The sequence below is a fragment of the Amblyomma mixtum genome, chromosome 3 (assembly GCF_055824585.1).
Source record: "Amblyomma mixtum isolate Tamu chromosome 3, ASM5582458v1, whole genome shotgun sequence".
Classification (NCBI taxonomy): domain Eukaryota; kingdom Metazoa; phylum Arthropoda; class Arachnida; order Ixodida; family Ixodidae; genus Amblyomma; species Amblyomma mixtum.
In genome coordinates this window covers 406218341-406246307 of record NC_143014.1, presented here as the reverse complement: position 1 = coordinate 406246307, position 27967 = coordinate 406218341, and the positions used below count along the sequence as shown (strand labels likewise).

Genomic DNA, 27967 nt, shown 5'->3' with positions numbered 1-27967 from the left:
TGGCAGCCTTCACGACACTTTTAGTTGGCCGTGCCCTAGCGTCCCTCAGGCGTGCGCAGAGGTGGCGCGTGTAAACAGTATTGCCATCTAGTGACAAGAAGTCAAAGCACATCAACGCTGGGTTGAAGAAATTTTCATCCGTAATTACTGACAACGAGGGTGGGTGCGTTGCGAGCCTTTTTTATTCCAAGGTGAAAAACTATGCAAATCGAAAAAAATGTGACAAGTGACTATAAGCTAGAGAACTGCTGCGCCAGGTGTCGTTCCTGCGAGGAATAAACACTGCATTTAGTTAGGCCATAGTCCTTCAATGTTAGGCCTAAGAGCTTGAAAATCGCCAAATTATCTGAAAAACAGGGGCTAGTTATCGCATATACTAAGCGAAGGCGAGAGTGTGTGAAACAAACGCGAACTGCTACCATTTGAGCGAGCTATCGTGTCGAAGAATCCTCAGGCGACATGCATTTATTCCGAAGCGGGCAAGCAGGGCGCCGCCATCTTGTCAACGCATCCCGCAACGTGTCCGTAGCGCGCGCACGCTACGGTTTGTAGCATGCGTACGCCCGCAACTCGCTGCAAGCCCAATTAAAAGTGTCGATTTGTGGCATATGCTTCAGTGAATTTAGCTGCGCGCGCGTCACCGGCGCGCACCCTTTCGTTCCTTTGCGGTAGCCGTTATCGCCGCTCTCTCTCCCTCTCTTCCCCCTTCCCTCACGTTAAGCATGCCTATAAAAAGGCACCCAGCTTTGGCAATAAACGAGGTTCGGCTCTCCTTACTGACCAGCGCGGCTTCTGTACTTGGCGCGCCTCAGGGAGACCGTTGCGTTGCCTGTGCCGCTGCTTCTCCAAACGTACCTCCCGTTCTTCATCGGTTTCATCAAATCCACGAGCCCGCTTTCGCAACTTCTCTAGCCAACGCGGTTTCGTGACGCTCTCTGTCGTAGGGATCACTAGAACCTACCCGGCTCCTCGAGGAACTCGTCCCGGTGACCGGCGAGCGTTGACTTTAATTCAGCAAGAGTGAATCACGTGGTTAGACACGCGACACAACTATCGAGAGCGAGCGGTCTGAGTGGCGGTCGGCGCAGCGGCGGAACGAGTGGCGACTAGCCACGTGGTGTGACGTTACAGCCATATCTGCGGCGAGCCTCCAGCTAGAGGTCAAATCCAAGCGTAATTTGACCTTCAGCTTTGCATGCTAGAAGGGGCGCTTTTCGTTCCAAAATTATTGCGGCGCAGTCACGTAATCCGGTCTCCTGAAATATGTAAAGTATAAGGGAACTGGATGCTCTATCCGCTGGTAACAATAACGCACGACTGCGTCGCGAAGCAGAGCTACAATGATTTTTTTCCGTGAACACGCGTCCCGTAAACTTTTGATCGCGATAGTATCGTTAAAGCGTATTTGTAAAAGCCTAAAGCAGTTATATATCGACTAATTAAGGGCTGCCTTTGGTGTCACTGCAAAATGTTCATTGTGGCTATTTGTTGCGCCTTTCATTTTTCTATTGGAACGTTGAATTGCTCATTTCAATTTTTTTTCTCCCTCTAAAGCAGTCCAATTTTATGGCAAGGTTTTGCAGTTTACTGGCGTGTTTCGCGCCGCCGCGATGGCTCAGTGGTTATGGTGCTTGGCTGCTGACCCGAAAGACGCGGGTTGAATCCCAGCCGCGGCGGTCGAATTTCGATAGAGGCGAAGTTCTAGAGGCCCGTGTACTGTACGATGTCTGTGTACGTTAAAGATCTCCAGGAGGTCGAAATTTCAGGAGACATTCACTGCGGTGTTCCTCATAGCCTGAGTCACTTTGGGAGGTTATGTCCCCATAAACCATGTCGGGTTTCGCACGGCGAGAATTGAATAAATTTCTTCTTCGTGGCAAAACTTATGGAAACACCTCCCCGCTTTCTTTCTTTCCGGGAGATTCCATCGAAGTCGGTGTTACGTTTAGTAGATTTTTTTTTTGCCCTGGCCTCCGAGAAAGTATCTTCCAGTCAGAGATACCAATACACTTTAAAGAATCAAACTCTGTGTCCGCCTTTTTAGCCATAATTACAAAACAAGAACTGCATGATATAATCATTAGCTTTAAGCGAAATAAACCTCCTGGTATTGACTTCTTGTGAGCAAATTTGCTCTAAAGGAACTTCGAGGCACTGTCTGATGTTCTGATTTTCATGTGAAATGGTTTTGCACACACTGCACTTTTCCCAGATGAGCTAAAAAGATGATATGAAGAACTATCGACCTATCTCTATCTCGCCTATACTTTCCCATATAATCGAAAACTTTCTTTTGAGATTTATGTCATCCTTTGTAAACAAATTTTTCATTTTGTCAACCCATCGTTTTGTTCTGTTCCCGGTCGGGGTACTGTAACTCTTCTGGAAGAGTTAGGGAAGGGAACTGGAAACGATCCTCATTTATAGGCCGCAGCAGTGATTTCCCTTTGTCATATTTGATATGAGTGTTGGAGCAATAAACGTTGCTATTCCTACACGACACAGGAACGCCACGATTAAAAATTAAAACTAACATGCGCTTCTCCTCTATCCTCAACACTCCCCCTTAATTTCAATTCCTGCGGCGACCTCTGGGCTTCGGGCAATCTTACGGCAGTACAGACTCACTCATTTACTCTCTAAGAGCCACAGTACTCATTTGGTAATTACCAGCTTCGTCTCTTCCTGGCATGCGTCTGCTTTGTGCAAGAGTGTATTTCAACCTAAAACCGTGAACGAAGGACAAACGCGCACATACACTAAGGAAGCATTTGAGGCCCGAAACCGAAACAAAAACTACATGCATTTTTTTACCACATGCGAAAGAGGGCGCTAGAGAACGCGCGTCGCTTCTCTCGCTCTCTGCTTCTCAGTCTCTCCCTTCGGGCCTCGCTGGGCTCACAATGGGTGAATTCGGCGGTCGTAAGCCGTGGTGGAGTTTGTCATCAGCAGTCGCCAGAAAGGTAAAGTACCGCTACATTAACTGTGTACCACTGATTACGGCCCGCTGCTGGTGAAAACGCGCGCACGCCAGCGCGTAGAGAGACGCTACTCAAAATGCCGCGCCGTTTGTGCCGCGCTTGCTGCTGCTGTTGCGCTGGTGCCAGCTTTTGACGGCTCTGAGATAAACCATCATCCTCCAAGCTAAGCGCTGGCTTTCTCTCATGGGTTCGCGTCTGGTGTGAAAGCTGTTGCTTGTCGAGCGTTTGACACGCGAGCGACCAAAGTCTCGCTGCGCACTAGTACACGAGCGTTTGTGTGAGCTAACACGTCCGCTCGCGTACTAGCGGCATGTTGGTTCCTCCGCATGTGTTGGGTGGCTGTCCCGAGATGGGGTAGGCTTCGCTGCAGTGCTCCGGCGGGCGCGCCTCGCCCCTCACACCCCGGCAAGGAAGGAAATCTCCTCCGCATCCTTTTTCGCAGCTATTTCCAAACAAGGCCATGGCGCTAGGGTGCCAGATTTGGCAGTGCGGTTCCGCTTCGCCCTCTCCGCGTGAAGGAAAGAGCAAAAATCGGCGCAGTGCCCGGCGCGCGACTGCAGCTGGGCCCTTAGGTTTGTTGTGGCATTTCTTGCGCGCGTTATCTGTTGGAGCGCGTTCTGCCAGCGTAGAATACGCTCCAATACTCTGGAAGACAGAGGTGTGCTAAAAAAGAAGAAAATCTTGTACACTGATCGTCGACCACGATAATTACGCTCCGATCTATGAAATAGTTAATACGACGTCGGGATGTATGTCGGTTTCGGTTGCGTTTCCTATCGTGAGTAGATAAAAGCTCCCTTGCCTGTCCGTCTTGACTATGTTGAAGGCTACTGGTTTCTTTGCAAACTTGCAGCCTTGGGCTTCAAGTTTGCAATTCGTACGCCTTTTAAAGGGATGTATTTATTCAATGCGGTTCATTACACGTAAGCAAATAGCCAAAGAAGAAAAGCAAAGCCCCTCTCTTTTGCCTGCCGCGGCGTGTATGCGCGGTGTGTATAAACACGTAACACGCTTTTCTTGGAGTTATGCGTGGATTTTGTGTTTGGTGTTTTTTCCGCTGCTGTTTTCTTTGCTGCTGCTAGAAGATGTTGCTTTGAAAATCTCCTGCTTAGGTGAGAATTCTGACTGGTAAAACTGTTCTAGGGAAGAAGTTCCCAGTTTATTCCTGTTAAATGGTTCCAGTTAGTATATAAAGTGTGAACTTGTTCCTTAAGCCGCCGCGGTGGCTCAGCGGTTATGGTGCTCGGCTGCTGACCCAAAAGACGCGGGTTCGATCCCGGCCGCGGCGGCTAGAATTTCTTTGGAGAAGAAATTCTAGAGGCCCGTGTACTGTGCGATGTCAGTGCACGTTAAAGAACCCCAGGTGGTCGAAATTTCCGGAGCCCTTCACTACGGCGTCTCTCATAGCCTTAGTCGCTTTGGGACATTAAACCCCATAAACCAAACCAAACCTTGTTCCTTAAACCAGATGGATCAATTAGGATTTTCACCTTGCTTGAGCAGTGATGAAATCTTATATCTGCATAGTTTTACTTGTTTGAGTATATTGCAAAATTTTATCATATTTTGTCATAGCACGAACACTTGTTTATTTTTTTTTTGTAAAGCAGTGCAGTTTAGTGAGGCATATTGCATGACTTCTTGTGCGGGAAATAAAGTTATTGCATTGCACCTGTGGTGCCTCTATTTGTTTTTTGTTTTTTGAATGGCCTTCCTTTATTATTTTTGATGGGTGGCATGGTTTGGAAAGACGCAGCAATTGTACTTGCCTTTCCTTATAATACTGGCATTTTCAGCTTCTAGCCTTCACGGTGCATTGGAGGCATACACTGAGAAGTTAGACAGTTATTGCACCCTTTTCTTTCCCCAAAACCAATTTTCAGTTAGACCCTGGAGCAGGAAAATAATGCCTGAACGTTGAATGTTCTGTGTAGAAGTAACGTACATTCAAAGAAATGTGCTAGACTTATATGTTATGGCTGCTTTATGTGTGCTCTGGCTTTATTAAGGCTGTATTACGTATGGAAATATGGAATAGTTATAAAATGGGCCGCCGCGGTGGCTCAGTGGCTATGGTGCTCGGCTGCTGACCCGAAAGACGCGGGTTCGATCCCGGCCGCGGCGGCTGGAATTTCTTTGGAGGAGAAATTCTAGAGGCCCGTGTACTGTGCGATGTCAGTGCACGTTAAAGAACCCCTGGTGGTCGAAATTTCCGGAGCCCTTCACTACGGCGTCTCTCATAGCCTCAGTTGCTTTGGGACGTTAAACCCCATAAACCACAACCACATAAACCACAGTTATAAAATGGAATAGTTAAACTATCAGCCTTTCGTCATTACTGGCCCCTACAGTGCTAGAATGTAAAAATATGCTAGATTTATGAATATTATCGTATATATTTAGAATTAATTCAATTTCTAAAAGTGAAAAAGCTGCACACATCTAACCAAACCACTTATAAATCAGTACAGAAATTCAAGTCCTTTCTGTCATCTGCTAATGTAGTAGTATTTAGGTTTTAAATTTTTAGGTTGCTTCGCTGTGAGGGCTAACTTTTTCACTTGAACTTCATTTTTCCAGATATTTTTGATGGTTCTAGAATGGGTGCCTGGCGAAAAAGGTGTTAACTACTGCTTGGCATTGGCCCATGCACACCCGATGTACAGCAGCTGTTTTGATGTCCAGTTTATAAGAGAAAATTAACCTAATATATTAATTCTTTACACGGACTGCCCTTTATAGCATGTCTTCTGCCATTTCTGGCAGCTGACACTTCGCTTTAAGAAAAATATTTTGAAAAGTGGTTTTCATAATAATGACGAAATTTGATTCTAGTTTTTTTGCCAGTGTAGACAACAAAAGTTATTGGCATTTTTGGGTTCTGAGTCAAACGTGGTAAGCTGGGTGTAATGGGCTTCAGTTACTCTAATGATTTCTTGCGTATATTACCTTGAACTGCAATAGATGCCATGCACAAGACTATGATTCGATTCTCAGTGATTATCCTGCAATTTTTTCCAGTTTAAATGCTCAGCAATTGCTGAAATGAATGTGAAAGTTGTTTCCTTCAGTTCTCATTGCTGCGCTGCATGTACTGCTATTGCGTCCACGACCACAATACTATTGGAAATTTTAGCGTGTCACTGCCCGAAGTGCAGGTGTAGTCCATTGTCTGAGTGGCCCTTGCTGCAGTTTTGAGGCTGTAATAACAGCATGTAGCCAAATATTGGAGGAGCAAAAGTGCATAGTGGCATCGTGAAAAAGAGTGCTAAGATATGTTCCGTTTACCTTTGGGGATCTCGTTTTGTTGTGAGGTAATATATAGACAAGAATATAGTCACTTGACAGCATTGCCATCAGTGCAGGTGCAAGCTACACTTCAGATACTATGCTGTTGTACCGGGGCATTCAACTGAGTGTGCATGACTAATTTGTAAGCTTTCTACAATAATGAGTGAGGACAGATATGGAATTTTGCATATGTGTCTTCATTGATATGTGAAAAAATATCTTTTTTTTTACCATAGGTACTTCTTAATTAAGTACTTTCCTGTATTCATTGTGTTCATTTCTTTTTTCTTTTTACTGGCTGTGAGGCCATTGCTGCCTGAAATGACAAATATTAGGCTATTAGTGATCACTGACGTTAGTTTCTTTTCACTAGGCCTGGTCATTGTGCTGTCTTTTGCATTTGCCAGGATACTGATTATTGTGAACTTAAGCATATATGGGTAATTTGCTTTGTGCACATGAAATAATGCAGGACAGAGGTTACTACACCATAAACTAATGAGCAGTTTCTTTCCTGCTACTCTAATTGTACTTTCCTTCATGTGGCATATGCAGTGTTAGAGAGCCTTTAATGCATACTTTTCCAAATTTATTTTCCTTGCCTAATGGGTAGCAGTTTTGAAAATAATTCATAAAAGAAAACACCAAAGTAATTGCTTCATAGAACACTGGCAAGAGAGGCCAAGACACGGGCACTGACCAGACGTCCAGTTGTCGTCACTGCGTCAAGCAATACCCACACTAACAACATCCTATTGCAAGGCTCTTGTGTGCTTCAAGTGACCTTGAATGAATGTTGTCACAGTATACCGACAAAGGCAGGCAGGTCTTGTGCCGACACGAGAGTGCTGTTCAGGGCATCATAATGAAGTGGAAATTGTAAAAAATGGGGGAAATAAAAAGGAATATTTGATGTGGCAACCAGTTTTAGTGCACCTTTCACGTTTATATAAGTAATGAGCAAAAAATGTACCATTTTATGTCCCACGCAATAATTATCACTTATAGTGGCTTGTATTTTAAAGCAGTATAGACACCTTACTTTTGTGTGCGTGTTTTCTTCTTTGTAATATTATGTAAGGCATTATTATACATCAATTACCATGTGGTATTCTCCTAGAGTACAAATAAATTTCTCACGCTGTTTTCGGTTTAGGTTTCAACACCTGAACGATGACTGTGACGTCAAAATGTGGTTATAGGTCAAGTAAGGCATGAATAAACTGCAATATAATCACTGCTTCTACATTCATTGCCACTCCAGTTCTTGAAGAAGGCTGGCTTCAGTACTGTAGTGAATTAAAACAATGACACAGTGATTATATCACAGTTTTTCCATGCCTGACATCACATATAACCACACTTTGACATCATTGCTATCTTTCAGTTGTTGAAACTGAAACAACATCACAGAAAAATTTGATTATAAATTATTTAGTAGTCATAGGTGAACACCACAAGTTGATCCATGCATAGTGGCGTCTTCCCCATCATTGTAGAGAATAAAACATGCCGCCAAAATTAGGTGTCTTTACTCCTTTATGCACCTTCCATGTTTAGGAAAGTAAGAGCAAAAAGTATAGTATTTGTCTTTTACTGTGAAAAGTTACCCAAAACCCCAAAAAACTGTTATTATGTGACTTTTTGCTGAATAACCTTATTTCTACTTGAATATCAGAATTTAAAAAATATCGCCTGAATTTTGTCACCCAAATTCTTAGAAAAATTTCAGAGGATTAAAATATGGCGTAGCATGAATTCAATACATATACAATGCAAAACAGGAATCAGATGTGTATTTGCGTGACATATACAACATAAAAATCGCAACAGTTTGCTCAAATTGATTACAATTCAAAGTGTGTTTACCTTAGAGGGAGCTATTACTATAAAATTTGCTATGCATAAAAACTTTCCCCCCTTTTTGCAGTCTTGTAACTTAATTGTTCTCACCTGCAGTATACTCAGCTCTTTTTTTGGTACGCTGTTGAGTACGAATTTTTTGCTTTTGGAAGTAGTGGTTGAGGTCATCATGTGTTGGCTCATTTGAGAGCACTATTTTGTTTTTTTTTTTTACCTCATTCAGGAGTTTTAGAATTTTTTTGTAAATACAGATTTTGGCCTACAAAGTAGACAAAAATTCTATGGAGCTAAATCTGGTTAGTAAAATGGGTGCCTATTACCGGGGTTCCCTTGTTAGCCAGAGAGTGCTTTACAGGCCGAACACTGTGACCTGAGGCATGGTCCTGATGAATCCAAGCTCTGCAGTTCCTTTTTGTGCTGTCAGCTTCATGAGAACCTCTAGGTTATCCTGTACACTTAATTTCACTGCAGTTTTCGAGGTTGTACTGCTATTCATTTTTCCAATCCAGCTGTACCTGTTCTACTGTGACCATACCATTGATAAAAAAAAAAGCACTTAGCGTTGCCTTCACTTCTGTGTGGCTTATTCTTTGCTTTTTCGTGCTTTTACTCATTGCAAGTGCATCAATTGTCATTTTATCCCACGACTGTATTGAAAAATTCATGTGTAGTAGCATGTGCACACCTTTTCATCAGGTTAGGATCTGCTGCGAGCTGTTGTGTGGTGTTGCAAACGTTTTTCTGAATGCCTTTCTGCTACTAGCGAAGGCTTTTGGGGACAGTTTTGATTATTTTGGTGCAAACTTTGTGCAGGATTAGTAACTCACATGACTAGTCTAGTGAAGCAGCGCAACGGCACAAGGCCAAAGGGAAGAAAGGGACAAACACAGCGCTGTGTTTCTCCCCTTTGGCCCTGTGCCGTTGCGCTGCTTCACTAGATATGTCAGACCAACTCGCCCACTAGTTCATGTTGTACAACTCACATGAGTTCAGTTTCGTTGTCACACGGTCGTCCAGTCACTCATTTCCCTGACAGCTCTGCTCTTTGAACGATGCTATTTGGTGTACAGTGTGAAGTTGGTTTTGTTTATGTGTACCCATTTCCTTTTCTTAACTATTCACTTCTGAAATCCATGCCACATTTTCAAAATCCCTGGTCACCCATGCTTCTTCCCTGCTTCTGCAGTCAAGCACCCAAAATTATAGTGTGATGCTTTTTTACTTAATTGCTGCTTTAATGTCCTCACAGAACCTCCTTATTGTCTCGCTATCCTGACTTCATCTTTTCATTGGCTTATAAACATCACAAACAGGTTAAAAAATTGTGAAATGGTTTCAATATAGCCAAAATTCGTGACATAAAATTTTGTCGAAAACTGCACGCAAGAGCAGCGCAGCTTAATAATTGAAGGGACGGCAACTCAGGTGGCCGTGACTAGAGAAAAGGGGAGACCTCTTCCCAAGTTTCAGCGCCTTTTCGAAGGTGATTGCGGCAATTCCTGAAGCCACGAAAAACTGAGTGCCTGTTCTTCCCCGCACAGAACTGCCAGCTTGCAACGGTGGGTGCTCCTATTCATATTTGAGCTAGTATTTGAAAATGTCATTTTCATCTAATTTGATTATAGTAGCCAACCGATATTTCGGACCAATAATTCGGACTTGCACGATTTTTTGGACTTTACTGAGGCACTGTCAGACACTTTAGAGGAATGTGTACATATTCACGGCAGATACTTTGGATCTGTGTAGTTTTTCGGATTAAATTTCACGCTAGCAAGGCTGTGAACAGAGTCTTCGAGCCTAGAAGTTCATTTTTCATCCTTACTTAGATGCGAGCAGGTATCACCGTCTCAAACAAGCAGCCCTCTGCTGCCATGAAAGGTGCCATCAGTTAAATAAGGCCCCCCTTCCCCTTCATTAGCAATGGTCCCCCCTCCCTTCCCAGATAAATTTTCTGGTTATATAACTGCTTGATAAAGTTCTAGCCTGAAAACCAACCTTGCCAAATTTCAGTTTGTTTAGTAAAGTAGAAGGTAAGGTAAGTAGGCTGGGCACAAGCAAACTGTCACAGAACATGTAGGATCGTATTGGGGAATGTGATAGCATGTACAGTCAGGCCGGAATGAAACGCGAACACGCATATGACATACATTCCTGCTTTGCAGCGAGATATTCCTTTACAACCTATTTTCGATTATGCATTTCAGTAGGCCCTTTACCCAGACACATGAATCAGGCTAGTTGTACACTTCAGCTGAAAGTAGGCAGGTAAAATATTTTGTTTTCTTGACATGCTCTGTTCGCATTTCATTCCGGCCTGACTGTACAATAGACAGAAAAAGTGGATAGACCATTGACACAGAGTTAGTTTTATTTCTCGAAACTGGTCATCATAGTATGAGTTCTCTCTGTCATTAGATGCTAAGTGTAGCAGGCCACGCTTACTGTGCTCAGAATTTGTCGAGTGCAGTGTTAAGCTGACTTATAATAAAACCTTAGTGACATTTGTCTGGTCCACTTGCTTTTCCTGCCAATGGTACATCGGAACCCTAAAGATGATATGGAGGTATAGCAAAACTGTCAAAACTGATGAATAAGCAGCAGGTGAACGACATCCATGGAGAAGTTTGAATAAATGCTGAAGCATGAAGGAAGCTTGAAAGCAGCAATTTTCTGAGAAAGTGGAGTTAACAAAAGAATTCTATAGACTAGCATCATGATAAATTTCTAACTTATAGGTAAGTGGTGCTCATGAACTGCGGAGGCTAGAGTTTAGCGGAGGTGGCTGGGGGTGTCATCTGTGCTGTCGCATGCTACAGTGCATGGATCGCTTGCGTTCGCTTATCTTGCTGTTTGAGAACTACTTTTCATGTAGAGCTGTCTATAGCAAAACTTCGTGCTGGGCTGTCTAGGCTGGCTAGTTTGAACGACTGTATTTGTGAGCCAATGTAGCGCAGTTGACAGCATGTCAGACTCCACGAGAAGCTTGTGCCATTCGGAGAAACACCCAGCAGATAGAGTGCCATTTGTGGGTGTGTATGGCTTTACAGCTCATGTTCATTGTGGAGTTTTAAAAAGATTACTACTTTGAAATGACTTAACATTGCATACTTTGTCACTCTCTTCTTCAAAGTACTCGCCAACTGTTAACGAACAGCCGTCTCCATGGGTACTCTGAAATGAGAAAAATACTCCATGAAGTATTTGCATGTGTGTCTGTGGGCTGCCCTCTACCCCCAGCTGGGAATGACTTCCACATGCACGTATCGCAGTGTTTTGAAATGGTATATTGCTTTTGAAATCACATTTCATACTTGTGCATTAAGTTCTAGGATGTACTCAGCTTTTCTTCATGAATGGATGACATCATAGGCATCCTGTGAAATCAGAAAAACTGCTTTGAAAAACTTTTGTTTACATGTATTCTCAGGGGCCACAACGCCAGCTTTCACTACGAGGTATGGAAGTGCAAAAACACAAGGACACAGCAGAGAAGTGGACGGGACGAGCTCTAACTTTCAACAACTATATTGAAGCTCGCATTTCTTAAGTGAGCACTCACGTGTACGCAAAGCCTTTGCAACTGCGCTGAAAAATAAAGGGCAGGAGTGGTGGCGAGAGGGGAGACAAGGAATAAGTTAAGGCAAAAATAATTTTTTTTTTGCCTTTACTTATTCCTTGTCTCCCCCCTCGCCACCATCCTTGCCCTTTAGTTTTCAGTGTGATTACGAGTGAGAAGGCTTTCTGCATGTTAACTGGCATTGCCTTATTGATTGGGCAAGTTGGAGTTGCATTTCTGAGAACATGAAAGCACACAGAAATGTGTTCATAGTACCTGTTCTGTCTCCACCTTAGTCTTTGTGCACTTTTCTGTTCTTGAGAACAGTACCACACATACTGTCCGAAAATATTCACCTGCTGTCATTTCTACAGAACACCTTTTGTTTGTTTAGGTATTGATGTGCCTTAGCTGCTACAGCCAATATAGTCTGTACTATTTGCCGCCGCGGTGGCTCAGTGGTTATGGTGCTCGGCTGCTAACCAGAAAGACTCGGGTTCGATCCCGGCCGTGGCGGTTGAATTTCTTTGGGGGAGAAATTCTAAAGGACCGTGTACTGTGCGATGTCAGTGCACATTAAAGAACCCCAGGTGGTCGAAATTTCCGGAGCCCTCCACTACGGCGTCTCTCATAGCCTTAGTTGCTTTGGGACGTTAAACCCCATAAACCAACCAACCAGTCTGTACTATTTGTTAACATGCGTACCTTATCACTTGCCCATTGGAGATTGTCTCTTTTTCTTATTGCGTTTTAGATGAACAGAAAATGGCTACTTCAGGCACCAAGGCTGTAATTCAGTCCCTGCATTTTACAATTAAACGCGCCCCGTAGAATGCTCTTCTCAGCTAAACTGGTGAATTGTTTGAGCTCAAATCTGCGTACAGAAAGAGCATTTTGGTCAGAAGAATTGTTTTATGCTACATCTGTTCGAGGTACTTGCCTGAATCAATAAAAAAATTTGGATATTTGTACCGTGTGTGGCGGTGACGAAATAAAACAAGCCGATATCTGGGCAATTGCACTGGTGGTGCAGTCTCCTTTGTTGGCTGTGGAGATTCGGCAAGGGGGGTGGGGGGCTTGCGGGAGGTTTGAAGACTCTTCTTTATGAAAGACTGAATTTAGTGGTTTTGGCCTAAGTAAGTTGTTTGTGATCATTTATAAAGCAGTTGAAAGAGCGTCTTCAAATCTCTCGCAAAACGCACCCCACTTTTGCCAAATCTCTACGGCTGACAAATAAGATGGTGCCACTGGTGCAGTCGCTCAGATAACGGCTTGTTTTGTTTCGTTGTCGCTGCAGACGATGTGATTATTTGACTTTTTGTTATCAATTCAGTCAGGCATGTACCCCAAACAACTCCGGCATAAAGCAATTCTGCTGACCAAATGCCATTTCTGTTTGAAATTTGAGCTCGAATAATTCACCAATTTAGCTGAGAGAAGCATTCTGCGGTGCACATTTAATTGCGGAACAGTCTGAAATTTGTGGACAAATTTGTCAGAAGTCTCATTTTGTTTCAACACCATTCGTATGAGACTGCAGTCTGCTAAGGGGTGCGCTTTCTGTGTGCAGGCCAATGGCTGAGCATTGCAGTGGGTGAAGCACCTGCTGCGATGCGCCCATGGCGGCGGGAAGCCCAGCTTGGAGCCCGTTGCATCCGAGCCCAGGCTTCCTGCTCAAGTGAGGCAAGGAGCACGAGAAACTCAAGCTCCGCATCCGTGCGCAGCTACAGAGCCACATGCTGAGGTAGCGCAGTCTTTGCTGCTGCATGTTGCAGCTAACTGTGTCATGGTTTGAGTGGCAGCTTGGTTTGTATGCATTACATGTATGGCTGGTCTCTGTCAGGCAGCATTGGCCAGTGAGAGTACAGAAATGGCGAGATTTGCACAGTTGTCAGCCTTTGCATTCCTTCCTCTGTGGCCTCCTACTAAAAGGGACCCTGAGGCCAACACCGTCCAATTTTTTATTTGTAAAATTTGATGGTTTGGCTCTTTGTGGCTGTATTGACATTCATTAAGTGGCAAAAGATGTATTGACTGCTGAGAAATTTGGGCTATAAAATGGAACATTTTTTCCCACCACTTAATTCACACTCCCAAAGTTGATGATGTCGTTGAGTGCATTTGGAACTCTGTGATCGCCAGCTGAAAGTTGATGTCAATGTGGTCTAGCTTCGGAGATCCACAAACAGAAAAAGAAAATCACTTGGTTTGATCACAGTTTGTTTGTGAAAGCAGCCTGTGGCGGCAGCACACTTTCTTTACCATTTATTGGCCTTTTCTGTTTTATAAAAGCTCTGTTTTCAGTGAAATCAGCATCATTATTACTAAAACATGATAAGCTATCGATACAGACCAACTTCGATTTGCCATCAGTGTCCCTTTCAAACTGAATAGCCCAAATGCAGGCTGTTTGGCATACCGTATTTTCCGGCGTATGAGACGCACCCTTGTGTAAGACGCACCCGCCATATATGCAGGCTGTCATTGAAAAAGTTGGTATATAAGACGCACCCGTATATAAGACGCACCCCAGTTTACCCAGTTAGGCTAGTGAGGATCAATTAAACACGCTTGCGCGACCATCACGAAATTCACCGTACCTGTGAGAAATTCTTAAGCAACGCTAAGTGGTGAAAAAAGGCAACACTCACGCCATTCCTGCCCATGTTTTAGAAAAAAAAGGAAGAAAAATTAAAAAACTCTCCCATATGTCCATAAGAACATTTTATTTCTACTTAAAACCTTGGAAGTCATCACCTTCGGATGCACTATCAAAAAGTTCGACCATTTCTGGAGTCAACGCGGCTGAAACATTCTCTTCGCTCTACGTACACGGAGCAAACAAAGTTGCAAAGGGTGGCTAAAAAAAGAACGCCGGCTTGTCTTGGCTTGTCTTGACAATGGCGAGAAGCGTGATTGTCGTCATCTTTTGGCATTTCACATTACTTTTGCTTGGGGCCTCCGAAACGGTCGTGTGTTTGTGATCCCGGAAGTTGTCATCCCCGCCGTTTCATGATAAAGTTCACCTAAAAAAAGTTGCGCACGGTGGTACCCGTATTGAAGTATTAACCACAACCGCATCATTGCTAGTGATATTTTTTCGGTAAGAAAAGCTTGAAAATGAACCTGAGTAATTTCTGAACTCGCAAAAAACAATGAAAAATTCGCATATAAGACGCACTCTTGTATAGGACGCACCAGCAAGGTTTTCGAAAAAAAAGCCGGGTCTTGTGCACCGGAAAATACGGTACCTTAATTATGTGCAGTGGGTGTGAACACCTGTAAACTTTTGGTTGTCTGTTTATATTGAGTACATAAGAACATTTCTCAGTCAGTGTGGTGGTCAGGTTTGATTTAGGCCATCCAGTTAGTTCTCTGTGGAAGCTAGAAAACATCTAGTGTTATGAAGTGTTTACTATGGCTCCTTACATCAACTGTGGCATCATTGTGTCTCAGTTGCCAACCACTAATCTTTATCATTGTTTTCAGTGCTGTAATAATGCTACCTATGAGGTTTTGAGTACATAGTTGATGCCTTATTGTGCAGCTTGTTTGAAGACGGCCTCTTCTCAGATGTGACCATCAAGTCGTTGTCAGACGACTCTCCCGGTGGCCTGGTGCTGAAGGCCCACAAGGCAGTGCTTCTAGTGAGGGTGCCTGCCTTCTGGAAGCTTCTCACTGAGAGGTGTGCTGTTTCAGGGGAAGGTGCAAATGTGTTTGCTGTGCCTCTTGACAAGGATTTGCTCCGGGACTTCCTCAGGTGAGCCGCCATAGTTAAGAAAAGGAGCGTTGTTCACACTTTTGTATGTTGTGTGCACTACAGAGATCCTGAAATGGGTTTGACGTGGGTAGTTTTGTGAGGGCTATTCTTCAGGCATTACGTTGTCAGTATAGGTGTATTTTATTGTAATCCTCCTGTTGGGAAAGTGTTTTGCTACCGAGAACACAGTGTTGGTCACACCTCTCTAAAGAATGTAACCCAAGTCTTTGGTCTGACCAGTGAAGATGCTGTCTGATGAGGTTGCCATGTGTGTTAAAGGCCTACTTGACCGAAAGTTGACTATGTCTAATTTTGCGCTCGATATAGTGTGCATGTTATGAACAATATTTATGTTTAATATTAGGGCTGTGAAGCGTCTAGTATTTCAGTCATAAGCGTTCAGATACTTCTGTAGCAGACGACGCAGTCCCCTAGCGGTGTGTTGGACAATTAACAAATCTGACCAGAAATGACGTACAATTGAGACACGGGCATCGTCGGCTCTCCAGTTTCAGGCGTTCCGAAGTGAGTGAGTGCCCCTTGTAAGTCCTTCTTCTGGCGCATTTCTGGCGGTTTTCACCGCGAATCTCGATGGTCTCCGGGAAAAATTAACCTCTGGCATCATGTCGACGAAGTGCGTGGCCGCGGAAAGGAATACGAGGAATGCAGAAAGCACCATGTATACCTCTCGGCCACTGTCCTTCACACCCGATCTCGAAAGATGGTGTCAACTGTCTGGAGCTCCAGTTTTAACGTGTATTCCCTTCTTTTTAAAAAAAAAATTTAACAGTAGGCGACTGACTCTTCTCTCTCACGCTAACCCCATTTATGGGCAGGGCTTTGTCAGTAGACCTCTCCTGGTCTACATCATCAAAGCACATACGTGTTTCTGGTCCAATTGGCAAAGCATGCCACGTACCAAGAGGGCTATAATTGGGAGAAGGAAGGCTGCGAGGAGTCTCTAATCAGAGTCACAAGCTAGCTTAGCTGGTTCAGAAGCTAAAGTAGACGGCTTTGCTCATCGAGCAGTGTCTTTTTGATGTCACGTTATTTACACCAGGCAGATGTCTAAGTAGAGGTCTGCTTCATCTGAAAAGGAATAAACATTCACACATTTAATTCAGGTGCAGCTGTACCTGAAACATAATAATGCAGTCGGGCATCGAGTGTATCTGCTTCCGCGAAGACTCGCAGGCCGAGCTCAGAATCCTGGAAGGCTACACGTGCGTTACTGAAAACACCCAATTTTCTTACTGACTGCCTCACGCCATTCATACTTGAGGTCAAATACAAGAAGCTTTAGTGTTATCATCTGGCACGTTTCCAAAACCTCAGCGACCTGAAGCGCATAATTTATTTAAATGACATTATTTTCAACCGAGAGCAACAAATAATTTTGATTATATGTTCTGCATTATTACTCAGTCGATGCAGATACACTGCCTACCAGCAATTTGCGTGGTGGCCGTATGGTCAGCTGGGGTCCGGCAACCATGTCGTTCTGCCTACTGTGTGGTTGAAAAGATTATAACTTTTTCATCCCTGCAGTACACAGGCTTTAAATGGCTCTCTGTAAATACATTAATGAACACAGCGCATAAGTCTATGCTCATTTGTAACCGGTATGCATTTTGCAACGCGCAGCAGCTTGCCTGGCCGAGGCGCACAAAGATGAACAAGCCCACCATCAGCACCGCATTGACACCACAGTCCTCGTAGAGAAAAATATATATTTATTTCGTTAACACAAATTTTGCTTCTGGTAGATTCTTTCACTTTACACTATGCTTAATTCTCTAGAGCTCCCTTTTTGGATATCCAGCTGTTTTTTATTGATTTACCTTGTACCTGCTCCAAATTTTTTTGCACAGGCAGAAATACCTTTCTACGGGGGATAAAAAATGAGAAGGGAAAGGAGAAGGCAGGTCATTTTTTTTTATCAAGACAATAACCATATTGCACACATAGCATAGCGCATGTGTGCTTTTGGCATGCGGGCCCGCTCAAAAATAGTGACTTGATTAGTACAAGCACTTTTTCTACTTGGCCTCCATTTGAACATGCCTCCTTCCTTCGCGGTGTCCAAACTTTGCACAAGCTGTAATCGAATACTACCAGGCAAACAACGCTCACTAGCATAGCGGCGCGATCATCTTCACTGAGGTTGAACGAGGAGTTTTCTAGTCTACCACAGCAAATAGAACACATTTAAAACTTTTGCAGCAAAAGCTACGCTAGGCTAGCAGAAGTGCATTTCGCGGTGCCTGCCAAAGGCTGCTATTGCGCATGCGCTGTTGCCAAGGCAACCAGTACCATGGCAACCATGGCGCCGCAGCCGCTGCGCCGCACTGCACATGCGCAGAGTTGCGCCGCGCAGCTGGGATATAAGCTGGAAGCGATGCGCTCGCTCCTTAAGCTGGATTCACACGACGGACCAAATCGCGAAGTGCCCTCGCGGATGGGCATCACGTGACCCTACGTCACTGATTCCTGCTGCTCCGCTTCACTCGCGAGCAGCGATTCGTGATATGGCCGAGAGACCTTTTCACACTTCGGATTGCTTGAGATCCTTGGCCGTGACTCTCAAAGCAGTAGCGGTTAAACTGTTTAGTCTGGCAACGAGCAAGCTTACAAAATCCAATACAAGCCTCTGGTCGAACCAAAGTACATGCGAGCGCGAAAAACTACATAGTCCTGTTGACAGCTGCGAAGATGGAACCACTTGGCGAACTTTCTAACAGCCAAAGCGCGTCTTGTTCGTACGGTTCTAGGTTCACAGATGACGCAACCTTTTTTTTTCTTGCCCTTGTGGAAAGTTTTCCCGCTCTGTGGGATACGCACAGAGACGATTACGCCGACAATGCGACAATCCGACTGGCTCGTCCGCGCTGTCGTCTGCTGCTTCCTCCCGTCGTGTGAATGCTCGCCGCGGACGGGGGGACCGCGCGTCAGACATCACGTGACCGATTGGTCCGTGAAGCAGTCCGTCGTGTGAATCCACCTTTAGACACGCACCATAGAAGAAGGAGAGCGGCCGTGCTCGTCACGGCAGCAGTACAGGCTGCGTGACATTGAGTCTTCCGATCCAGAAGTCATCGCATGGTGCAAGGCAGGCCGACAGCATGATAATGAAACGAGAAAAGCTAAGCGATCGGCCGAGACGTCCAAAAAACGAGAGGAACGTCTCGCTAAGAGACGCCGCCAAGCTGCTTAACGACGGTGGCGTGTTGCTACTGAAATGTCAGGAGACGAAATTGCTTTTGCTGTGTATATCCTGGCCTAGCTGAGCTAAGCCACTGCCAGTTTTTTCTGGGGCGTTTCATTCCATGTATGATGCAAGTTATGTAATTTAATATATGTTTTTCCATATATAACTACCATTTATTGAGCAAAGTGCTGTACACGCTACCACTACCAGTGCTTTGCACGAGCTGTATCGAGCAGACGCTCTGAACCTATATGGACTCCTGTCTTAAACATGCATCGCTTCCAGCGGGTGGTAATGACGCCCATTTTTCCTGTTTCGTTATTGAAAACTCCGAATTTTGTGTACCGTTGGCAACTTAACTGCTTGAAACTGTAACGTAATGTTTTGAGGTTAACATAATCCGGGGATGTACTACGAAAAAAACGTTTTTATGGTTTGCAAAATTTTGGTCAAGTAGGCCTTTAATGTGATCCAGGATCCTGGAAGCCGGTACTCTTGGGATTGAGAGGAGTGGAAAGGGTGTGTTACTTGAGAGCTTGAGTGTACACTGCAGCATGTAAATGTGGCCACGTCAACAAAATACATTTATTGCCGAGCTCTAAACTCGTAAGTATCTCTATCATGCATAGTTTTGTATGCACAAAAAGAATGCAGAACTAAACGTTAACAAATGTAAAATGATGCACCTCCCTCAACAAAGCGAGAACGCCTATGTGTACACACTCAATAAACTCTGTTTCAGCCCATGTCATCATGCAGACAACTTGGCACAACCATTTCTTCTACTTTAAATTTGAAAGCTCATCCTGACCAAATCAGTGAAAGTGGCAGTGCGAAGGAAATGGGGATGAAGATGTAGAAACATGGGCTACAGGACAAGTGCTGAACTACCAGCTTAATTTTATTGAAAAAATGGGCCACATTTTAAACATTCGAGTGCATCACAAGTCAGGTTATCGATGCAACCATGAAAGTGCATCCAGCACCAAGACAAATCTCCTTTCAGGATGGCGCCATCCAATGATTACATTTCTTTCGTGGTTTTACTTAGTTCCTTTTCCACCTGACACTGCTTTTGTGCAACTAAATGACTAGACCTTTGCTTGTTGGCTCTTTTGTTGTTGATTTTTTTGTTTGTTTTTGTGGTTAATCTGTCTCTGCTTTTGCTCTGATGTAAAGACTCGTTCTGCCCGTGCTTTGGTCGTTTCTTCCGCTTTTAGAGGTATGCCCTCACGTGGTTGCCTGTATCTAGCCTCCAGTGATAATGAGAATGAATGTTGTGTTGCTGCTAGATGCGCATTCATAGTTTTATCAATAACCTGACTTGTGATGCACTCGAACGTTTAAGATCTGGATTGTTTTTCAATAAAATTAAGCGGGTAGTTCAGCGCTTGTCCTGTCGCCTGTGTTTCTACATCTTCATCCCCGTTTCTTTCGCACTGCCATTTTCCATGATTTGGTCAGGATGAGCTTTTCAATTTAAAGTAGAAGAAATGGTTGTGCCAAGTTGTCTGTATGATGGCACGGGCTAAAAAAGAGAGTACTGAGTGTGTACACAGAGGCATTTTTGCTTTCTTGAGAGAGGTGAATTTTTTTCATTTGTGAACGCTTAGTTCTGCATGCTTTTCGTGCATACGGAACTATGCATGATGTAGTAATTTTTATTTCTAGTAGCTCATTACTTGTAATGTTAACCTGTGGCAAAAGTTTGCAATCAAAACGAACTGCGTCTTTGTCTCCTTGGGCAGTTCATGGGTGACATCTCGTTGCAAGTTCTGCAGAAATAATGCAGCTTTATTTGGCTGCAATTTGTGTACTAATTGCTAAATTACATGGATTCGGACAAATGCCCATTTTTGTTCATTTCCATATTCAGTGTGGCCATATCAGAATGTGAGAGGCATGCTATATTGATTAAGAGTCATTTAAGTGTTATATGGGAGAAGAGATGTGAAGAAAACTGAGTTCAGGGGCATGATGGTGGCTGCTGTGTTGTCTGTGCTGTGAGTCTTTGTGGGGATTTATTTCATGGGCTTTGCTTTCCTGAATCATGTCAGCTGCAAAATCCAAGGTTGTGTGCTGCCTGGTTGTGTGCTGCCAGGTTACATATTTTGCCTGTACTTTGAGTTCATTCTTTGTGAGGCCAATACCTTGCAGTCATACTCTCAATGCAGTGCCTAAAAGCGGGCAGTGTGGGAACAATAAAGGCTATTGTAACTATGTTAACCAGAGACACGGACTGGAAATGAAAATTTTAATTATAAAAGATATCATAATGAAATTGGGTGTGCTTATGTGTTTCTTCCTGTTTTCAAAAATATAATTAGTTTCAGTGTATCTCAGTAGTTCCCATAGTATATGAAAATAATTGAAGCATAATTACCTGAATTCTTACGGGTCATTAAGACACTTTCAATTGAAATGAAGCCGTAGGCAAAGACCTGCCATCTGGAGCTATGCTAATTATACTGTTTTTGAGGTGCATCATCATATAAAAATGTTCAGTTATGTCCAAGCACCATAATTATGAAATATAGTTAGGTGACATGGTTCACAAAATAATAATGTTCGACTCAGCCAAAAAAAAAGCATAGCTCCACAGTTTACTTCTTTCTGCTTTCAACGATATAAGAATATTTGAAATTGCGCCTTAAAAACATAAAAACTTCCGTAAGGCTAGTCACGATGGCAAAAATCATGAAGCTGAGAAAATCTCATTTGAAGTGCGTGTGCCAGCTATTTGGAGGTCGTTGTAGAGGCCTGAAAAAACAGCAGAATGGGGACACTCCAGTAATATTTCGCAGTAGTGAGAAATACCAGGATGTGGGGGAGGGGCCCAGTTTTTAAACAAAACTAAGATGGTGGCCATCGGGAACGTGGTCATGAGAAGCTACAGGCGCGAAGTTCTGTCACATTTCGCTCCGAAATCACAATTTCCACTCTTCGTAGGCGGAGAATATGCAATTGCCTTAAACCTTTTTGTGCGGGTGCTTTGCCATTTTTGCAACATCGAAATTTTCACATTTTTTTATCATTTCAAGACCTGCGTCTCCCCTTAAAGTTGTGGGCATGAACAGAATCTTTATGACATGCTTTCTGATATTGTAGCACTTTGGTTCTCAGTGAAAATTAACACCGTGTGATCTGTGCAAATGCAGTACAAAGCAGCAGGGGGAGTGGGTACCGCTGGTTGCCTGTGTGTTCTGTCACACTAGATCTGCTACAGCTGCTTTTGCTACTTCACTCGTGTGGTGTGCATTGCAGGCTAATATTCCTTAAGAGCGTTGAGCTTAGAATACAGATACCAGGACTACGTAGTGTCACCTTTGGGATGAGGAAGAAGGAAGGAAGAAAACTGTTTTTTTTTATAGTTGGTTATATGTGAATTCAGCTCTAACAGACAAGCACACAAAGGGAAGGGCTTGTCCTAGTGTCTGTCCGTACTTGTGCTTGTCCCATTATGCTGTTCCCTTTGTGTGCTGTTCCATTTCCACTGAACTGACACAAAGTGACGAAGGGAGTAAAAAATTGGTTCTTAAGGACCTGTCTACCGATTTAAAGGGGAAAAAATAGTGCACACGAGAAGACGGGACAAGCGAGGAGACACAGACAAGCGCTTGTCCCGTCTTCTCGTGTGCGCTATTTTTTCCCTTAAGTATGTCTGACCAACATGCCCAAGCCTCATCTCTTCTGAAATGTCTACCGATGTTCTTATTTGTGCAAATATGTCTGATTACTGAAGCAACCACTTAACATCCCGTTCATGTTGGGGGCTGGTGCAGTGATTGATTGATTTTTTCTCTTGTCTGGCATTTCATCCAGGAGCGTGTACTCCGATGATGACATTCGAAAGAAGGAGCATGATATTCTTCGAGCCCTCCGCTCCCAGGATGATCCTGCCTCGACAGATGATGAAGATGGTGGCGATGATGATTTTCAGGACATGACTGGCGAGACTGACACCAGGGAGGGAACTCAGGAAGTAATCGAGAGCGGCTCAGCCAATGAACCAGGTGGGGACAATGGCGGCGTGTTTACTGGGTCACTTGAGCAGACGGGGGCTGAGGACTCTCTAGAGAATTTCCGCTCATGCTTTGTGAATGACAATGACGCCAACTGTAGTGAGAACCGTGATGCAACAGCTGGAAATGTAGAAGAACCTCTAGACAGCCTATGCGATAGCACCCAAGTGTACGAGGAAAGCCAAGCCTGCGATGACGTCTCAGACAACCGGGACGAGTGCTCCGTGAGCATGAGCAACAGCATGGTGCGGAGTGGAACATTTGATCTGCAGAGCCAGATGCCGCTCGAGGCAGCCATTGAAAAGTGGAATGGGGAAGAGACAGCAGCGATAATGGGTGTGCAGGAGCATGAGGAGCAACAGCATAGCAACAAATCCACAATTGTAGAGGAGTGCAATAAAGCAGGCTTGAAAGTCTCCACAGAGCAGGATGGAAAGTCTCTGGCACCAATGTCTGCATTCTTCCTGCACGAGAAATCTCCTGCTCCCATGCCAGTGTCATACCAATGCCTTCCGAGATCACCTAAGGTCGGTGGGCAACTTGGCGAGAAGAAGAGAGGCTCTTGTGTTGCTTTTGGGATGAATGATTCTGGCTTCATGTCCCAGAACACATCTGTTACTGAGGCAGTGGCGTACGACAGCCTTAATGATGTGGGGGAAGTGCCCTCGCAGGGTGCTGCTGACCAAGCTGAACTGGGGTCAAACCAGGAGCGTCGCGCATCGGGTGCGCTGTTCCCCTTCTACATCGACATAAACAAGACAGAACCAGAAGAAACCCAGGCACAGCAGCACAAGGAGCCGTCAAACCAAGGTTCGTCTCTGTACATGTACATAGATGCTGGTGGAGATGCTAGTGCAGGCCAGGCCCAGAAAAGGTCACCAGCAAGCAAGCCCAAAGGAGATAGTGATTCGTCCAAACGACCTCAGTCATGCTACATGTACGTTGACTTCAATACAGTTCACCACGATGACTCTCATCCTGATGAGAAGCCATCCTCTCGCACAATGCCATGCACCTTGTCACTGTCGATGTTCATTGACATCAATGATGACCACAGTGAAAGTGTTGTCTGTGCCCACGAAGCGTATAGTAACTACCAGGGAAAGCCTGCAAAGGATGGTGCAAACAGTGTAGAGAGGCAGCGAAGCATTGTTGAACACCGCATGTGGGAACACTTTGAGCGTGAAGAGATATTGGTTGTGTCGGAGGAGATCCCAGCTACGGAACAGCCTACTACTAGAATTGCACCCTGTCCCACTGCTGAAGGGGACGTCTCCTCACCAAAGAGGGTGTCGACATGCCAATCAAGGTTCCAGCCTCCTGAAGTCTGCTTGCTGCCAATGAGCCCGATTCTCAGGCGCAAGGCAAAGCCAGAGCCTGTGAAACCAGCACCCAGGGCATTGCCCGTGAAGTCGTCAACACGGCCCCAGGATGTGGATGCCATGACATTCCACAGGTCTGAGGTGTGCGATGGCGAGGACAGTGATTCCCTAGAGCATGAGAGTGACCGGGAAGGTGATGTGCCTAAAAAGGACGCGTCTTCAAAAGCTGAGGTGTTGCCATCAGCAGGACCAGTGTCATCAACAGTACTGCCCAAGAAACCAGAATTGGAAGTCCTTGTGACTAAGGTTGATACCAGTGTGGTTCAAGAGTCTCCTGCAGTCGTGCCCAGGGAAAGTATACCAAGGGTGCGTACATGCCTCAGATAGTATAGCCCCTTCATGCACTGTGTTTGCATTTGTACAAGTGACCTGAGCACTGTCAGATCCTCCTCTACAAGGCATAATCTCCGCTGGTGTGTGCATTGAAAGAAAGTGCTGAGACTGTATGTGTAAAATGTTTAGTACAGTAGAACCCCGCTGTTACGTTCCTCACTGCTGCGTTTTCCCGGCTGTTACGTCGTTTTCTTCGGGTCCCGGCACAGCTTCCATAGGATCCAATGTATTGGGAACCCCGCTGTTACGTCGTAGCCGAGGAAACGATCCCGTATGATACGTCGCAACCGGGCTTCCCGAACCCGCCCGGGCAATGCGCGCCAACCGCCATTTTGATTTTTGACGAGTCTTGGCCCGGCTTGGCTACCGAACTGGCTGCAAGAAGCCGCACGCGAGTTGGAGAGGCCGCCACTAGATGGCTATCTGCCTCGCACGCCGAACGCCGCGATCTTTATCGTGGGAGGTGGTGAGGAGGAGGCGCGCGGCTGCGGTCGCTTATCAGCGCGTCTTTTCTTTCACTCTTTATCTTTTAACTCTCCTCTATCTGCAAGTGACAGCGGTGGTGGCTCGGCTGGAGCCAGTCGGCAGGGGCCAGTCGGCAGGGCCCGTGCAATTTCCTTTTCATCCTTCTCAGTCGCAACATCTTTATTGTGCTTTGATGGCGTGATAGCGTTGAGTAAGCGGAAGGGGCTTTCCCTTGAGGAAAAGCTGGACGTACTAAACGCAGTTGACAGGCAGCCAGGGCGGCTTACGCGGAGCAGCGCAGCGAGCAGCCTACAAACATTTCAGTGCTTGACGCTGTGCACAACATCGCTTCAGCGTGGACTGCAGTGAGCGCGTGAACTGCACAGCACTGCTGCGTGCGTGCGGTGTGGCCGCACCGCAAAGCGACGCTGACAGCAATGCGGCCTTTGCTATTGAGAAACGCGTTGTTCTTTCCAGCGAGCGAAAGAAACTGCAATCCACCATTCTCGATTTTTTAAAGTCCTAGGGTCAAATTGCGGAAATTAATTGTTTCAAGTCAAAGCTGCACTGTTTTCATTAATTTTCGGTGCTTTCCTCACTGTTGCGTTTTCCCGGCTGTTACGTTTTTTTTTCCCGGTCCGGTGAAAAACGTATGAACGGGGTTCTACTGTATAACCATTTCAAGACAGGCATGCAACATTAACTAAAAAGTTGTGTTTAAGGTAACCACCCCCCACGTTTTTTAATAGCTCTGGTTTGGATTTGATGAGTGCACATTTTATTTTGTTCATTGTTTTAATTGAAACAGTGAACGACATTTGCAAGGCTATAGATGAACGTCAGCAGGTAGATGTGGTCTGTGTAGACTTCTCGAAGGCTTTCGATAAAGTTCCGCATCATAAGCTTCTTTTTAAACTACGCAGATTAGGAATCGCTGAAAATATAGTACTATGGATTCAGGCCTATCTAAGTAACCGCTGTCAAGTCGTCAAAATAGAAAGTGCAGTATCGAATAGGCGTGAAGTTCTGTCGGGGGTGCCACAGGGCTCCGTTTTAGGTCCGCTTTTGTTTTTATTGTATATAAATGATATTTCTGCTATCGTCGAATCGCCTGTCAGAATGAAACTTTTTGCCGATGATTGTTTAATTTACTCTCCTGTGGCTTCCCCGGCAGATCAGATGAACATAAATAGATGTCTTCAGTCGTTAAACTCATGGTGCCTGAAATGGGGTATGGAAATAAACTACCAAAAATCTAATTACATGCAAGTAACAAGGAAGCAGAATGTTATGATGTTTCGATACAATATCGGTGAAAATTCCTTAGATCAAGTAAAGTGTCTCAAGTACTTGGGAGTGACATTAACAAATAATCTTGACTGGCGCACCCATATTGAAAATGTCTATTTAAAAGCCTACCAGAAGGTCTGTTTCCTGAGGAGGAAGTTGCCGAATGCGACTAGAGAAATTAAATTGATTGCGTACAAGACGTTCGTGCGGCCAATCATAGAGTACGCAAGTGCAGTGTGGAGTCCTCATCAAAAGGGTTTAAAACGGAAACTGGAAAGATTGCAAAGGATGTCAGCACGTTTTATATGCTCTAAATACCGCCGCACTGATTCAGTCACAGCAATGCTAAAAGAGTGTCAGTTAGAATCACTAGAAGAAAGAAGACTAAAGCAGAAATTGAAACTTTTTTTTCTGATAATGAATGATAAAGTCAAAGTTAATAAACATCACTATGTTACACCTCCCCTGAAGCGTTGCCCTCGGAAAAATCACAGTAAGGTATTACAACCTATTATTACACGTACTAAGTCTATCGCTACTCCTTTTTTCCCGATGCTGTAGAAATTTGGAATCAACTACCAAGTGGCGTTGTGGACCAAACAGATGTAGACAAATTTGTGATAGGTGTGAACGCGTTCCTGGAAGATTGCTGTGCAAATCTGTAATTCTGTGCATTTGAGTGTTTCTTTTTTTAGCGAAGAGAATTGCACTTGTGTCTGTATATGTTTCCCTCCCTGTAATGACCCTCATGCAGAGGGTGAACAGTATGAATAAATAAATAAAAAAAAAATCTTTGGAGCTTATATGGGTGCACAATGTGCATTTTGCAACACAGGCCATTAGCATGATGCTGGTGACTGAGGCATGATGCTGGTGACCAAAGGGTCCACCACCTTATCCAAGCACAGGAGCTCAGACCTGACTAATCCAACTAAAGCACTTCTTTCTCTGTAAATTACTGCATAAAGTGTCAGGTTTAAAAGAATGAACACAGAGTTCAAATTTTGTTTGATACCACTTCTGGGATGCTGATTCTGGGGATGCCTAACCTTGTCTGCATTTTCAGTGTGGTATACTTCTGACCTCCTCCTGCTCTTCAGTGTTTGATGGGAAGTGAAGCAGGGACATTCTAATTGATGGATTGGCATCGGAGAGCAGCTCACAAGGTGGTGAACACTATGCTGGTGACACTTTTACGTGATATCAAGTCCTGGTGTAAAATATGCTTTATGAGTGTTTCCAAGGGTGACATCAAGGGCTAGCATTTATTAAATAGTTGCAGATATCCTTGCAGTGATAGGTTAACAAAAAATTGATCCATATCTTAGTGTAATGTAATTAGTGTAACCATTTGCGGAGTGTTTTGTGGGTGCCCTGGTATCCTTGCTTCTTTCCTTATGTGCTGCCTATGCCTACCGCAGCCTCCCTTCTCTCCTGGAGATGGGGATGATGATTCAGAGACTGTGTACTCGGAGGTCTCTGAAGTGAGCTGCCTGTCAAGCATCGACAAGAGGATGCAGGAGTCAGGCTGCAGCCCAGAGAGGCTGGGTGCCTGCTCCAAGTTGGGGGACGACCTGCTCAGGATGTTCATTGGCCAGGTGGAGACGGACATCACAATTCGCGTAGAGGGCAAGGACATCGGGGCACACAGGTATGAACACTCATCGACAAACTGTCACCTACTGCACAGGCAATGCACTGCTTAATGTGAGAAGTTGGAGTAGTTTTTGAGGTTAAAAAAAGGATGTACTGGCTCTCATTTACAGAAGTGATGGAATTTGAACGGTCATGTGCCTTGCCGACGTGGACCTCA

The 27967-nt window shown here is 44.6% G+C and overlaps 1 protein-coding gene across 3 annotated transcripts in view; it reads left to right on the top strand.

The window, feature by feature from the left end:
• The first annotated feature begins 2885 nt into the window (after positions 1-2885).
• Positions 2886-27967, top strand: part of LOC149357496 (uncharacterized) — a 49258-nt gene continuing 24176 nt past the window's right edge. The window contains exons 1-6 of one of the 3 annotated variants that reach the window (XM_089584762.1): positions 2896-2963; positions 11566-11685; positions 13265-13438; positions 15242-15454; positions 22485-24372; positions 27576-27805. In XM_089584762.1, coding sequence (XP_089440888.1) covers positions 13431-13438; positions 15242-15454; positions 22485-24372; positions 27576-27805 — 2339 coding nt within the window. In that variant the 5' untranslated portion in view covers positions 2896-2963; positions 11566-11685; positions 13265-13430. Of the gene's footprint in view, positions 2964-11565; positions 11686-13264; positions 13439-15241; positions 15455-22484; positions 24373-27575; positions 27806-27967 lie in introns of all 3 variants that reach the window. The other 2 variants (XM_089584763.1, XM_089584761.1) reach the window with 2 other exon arrangements.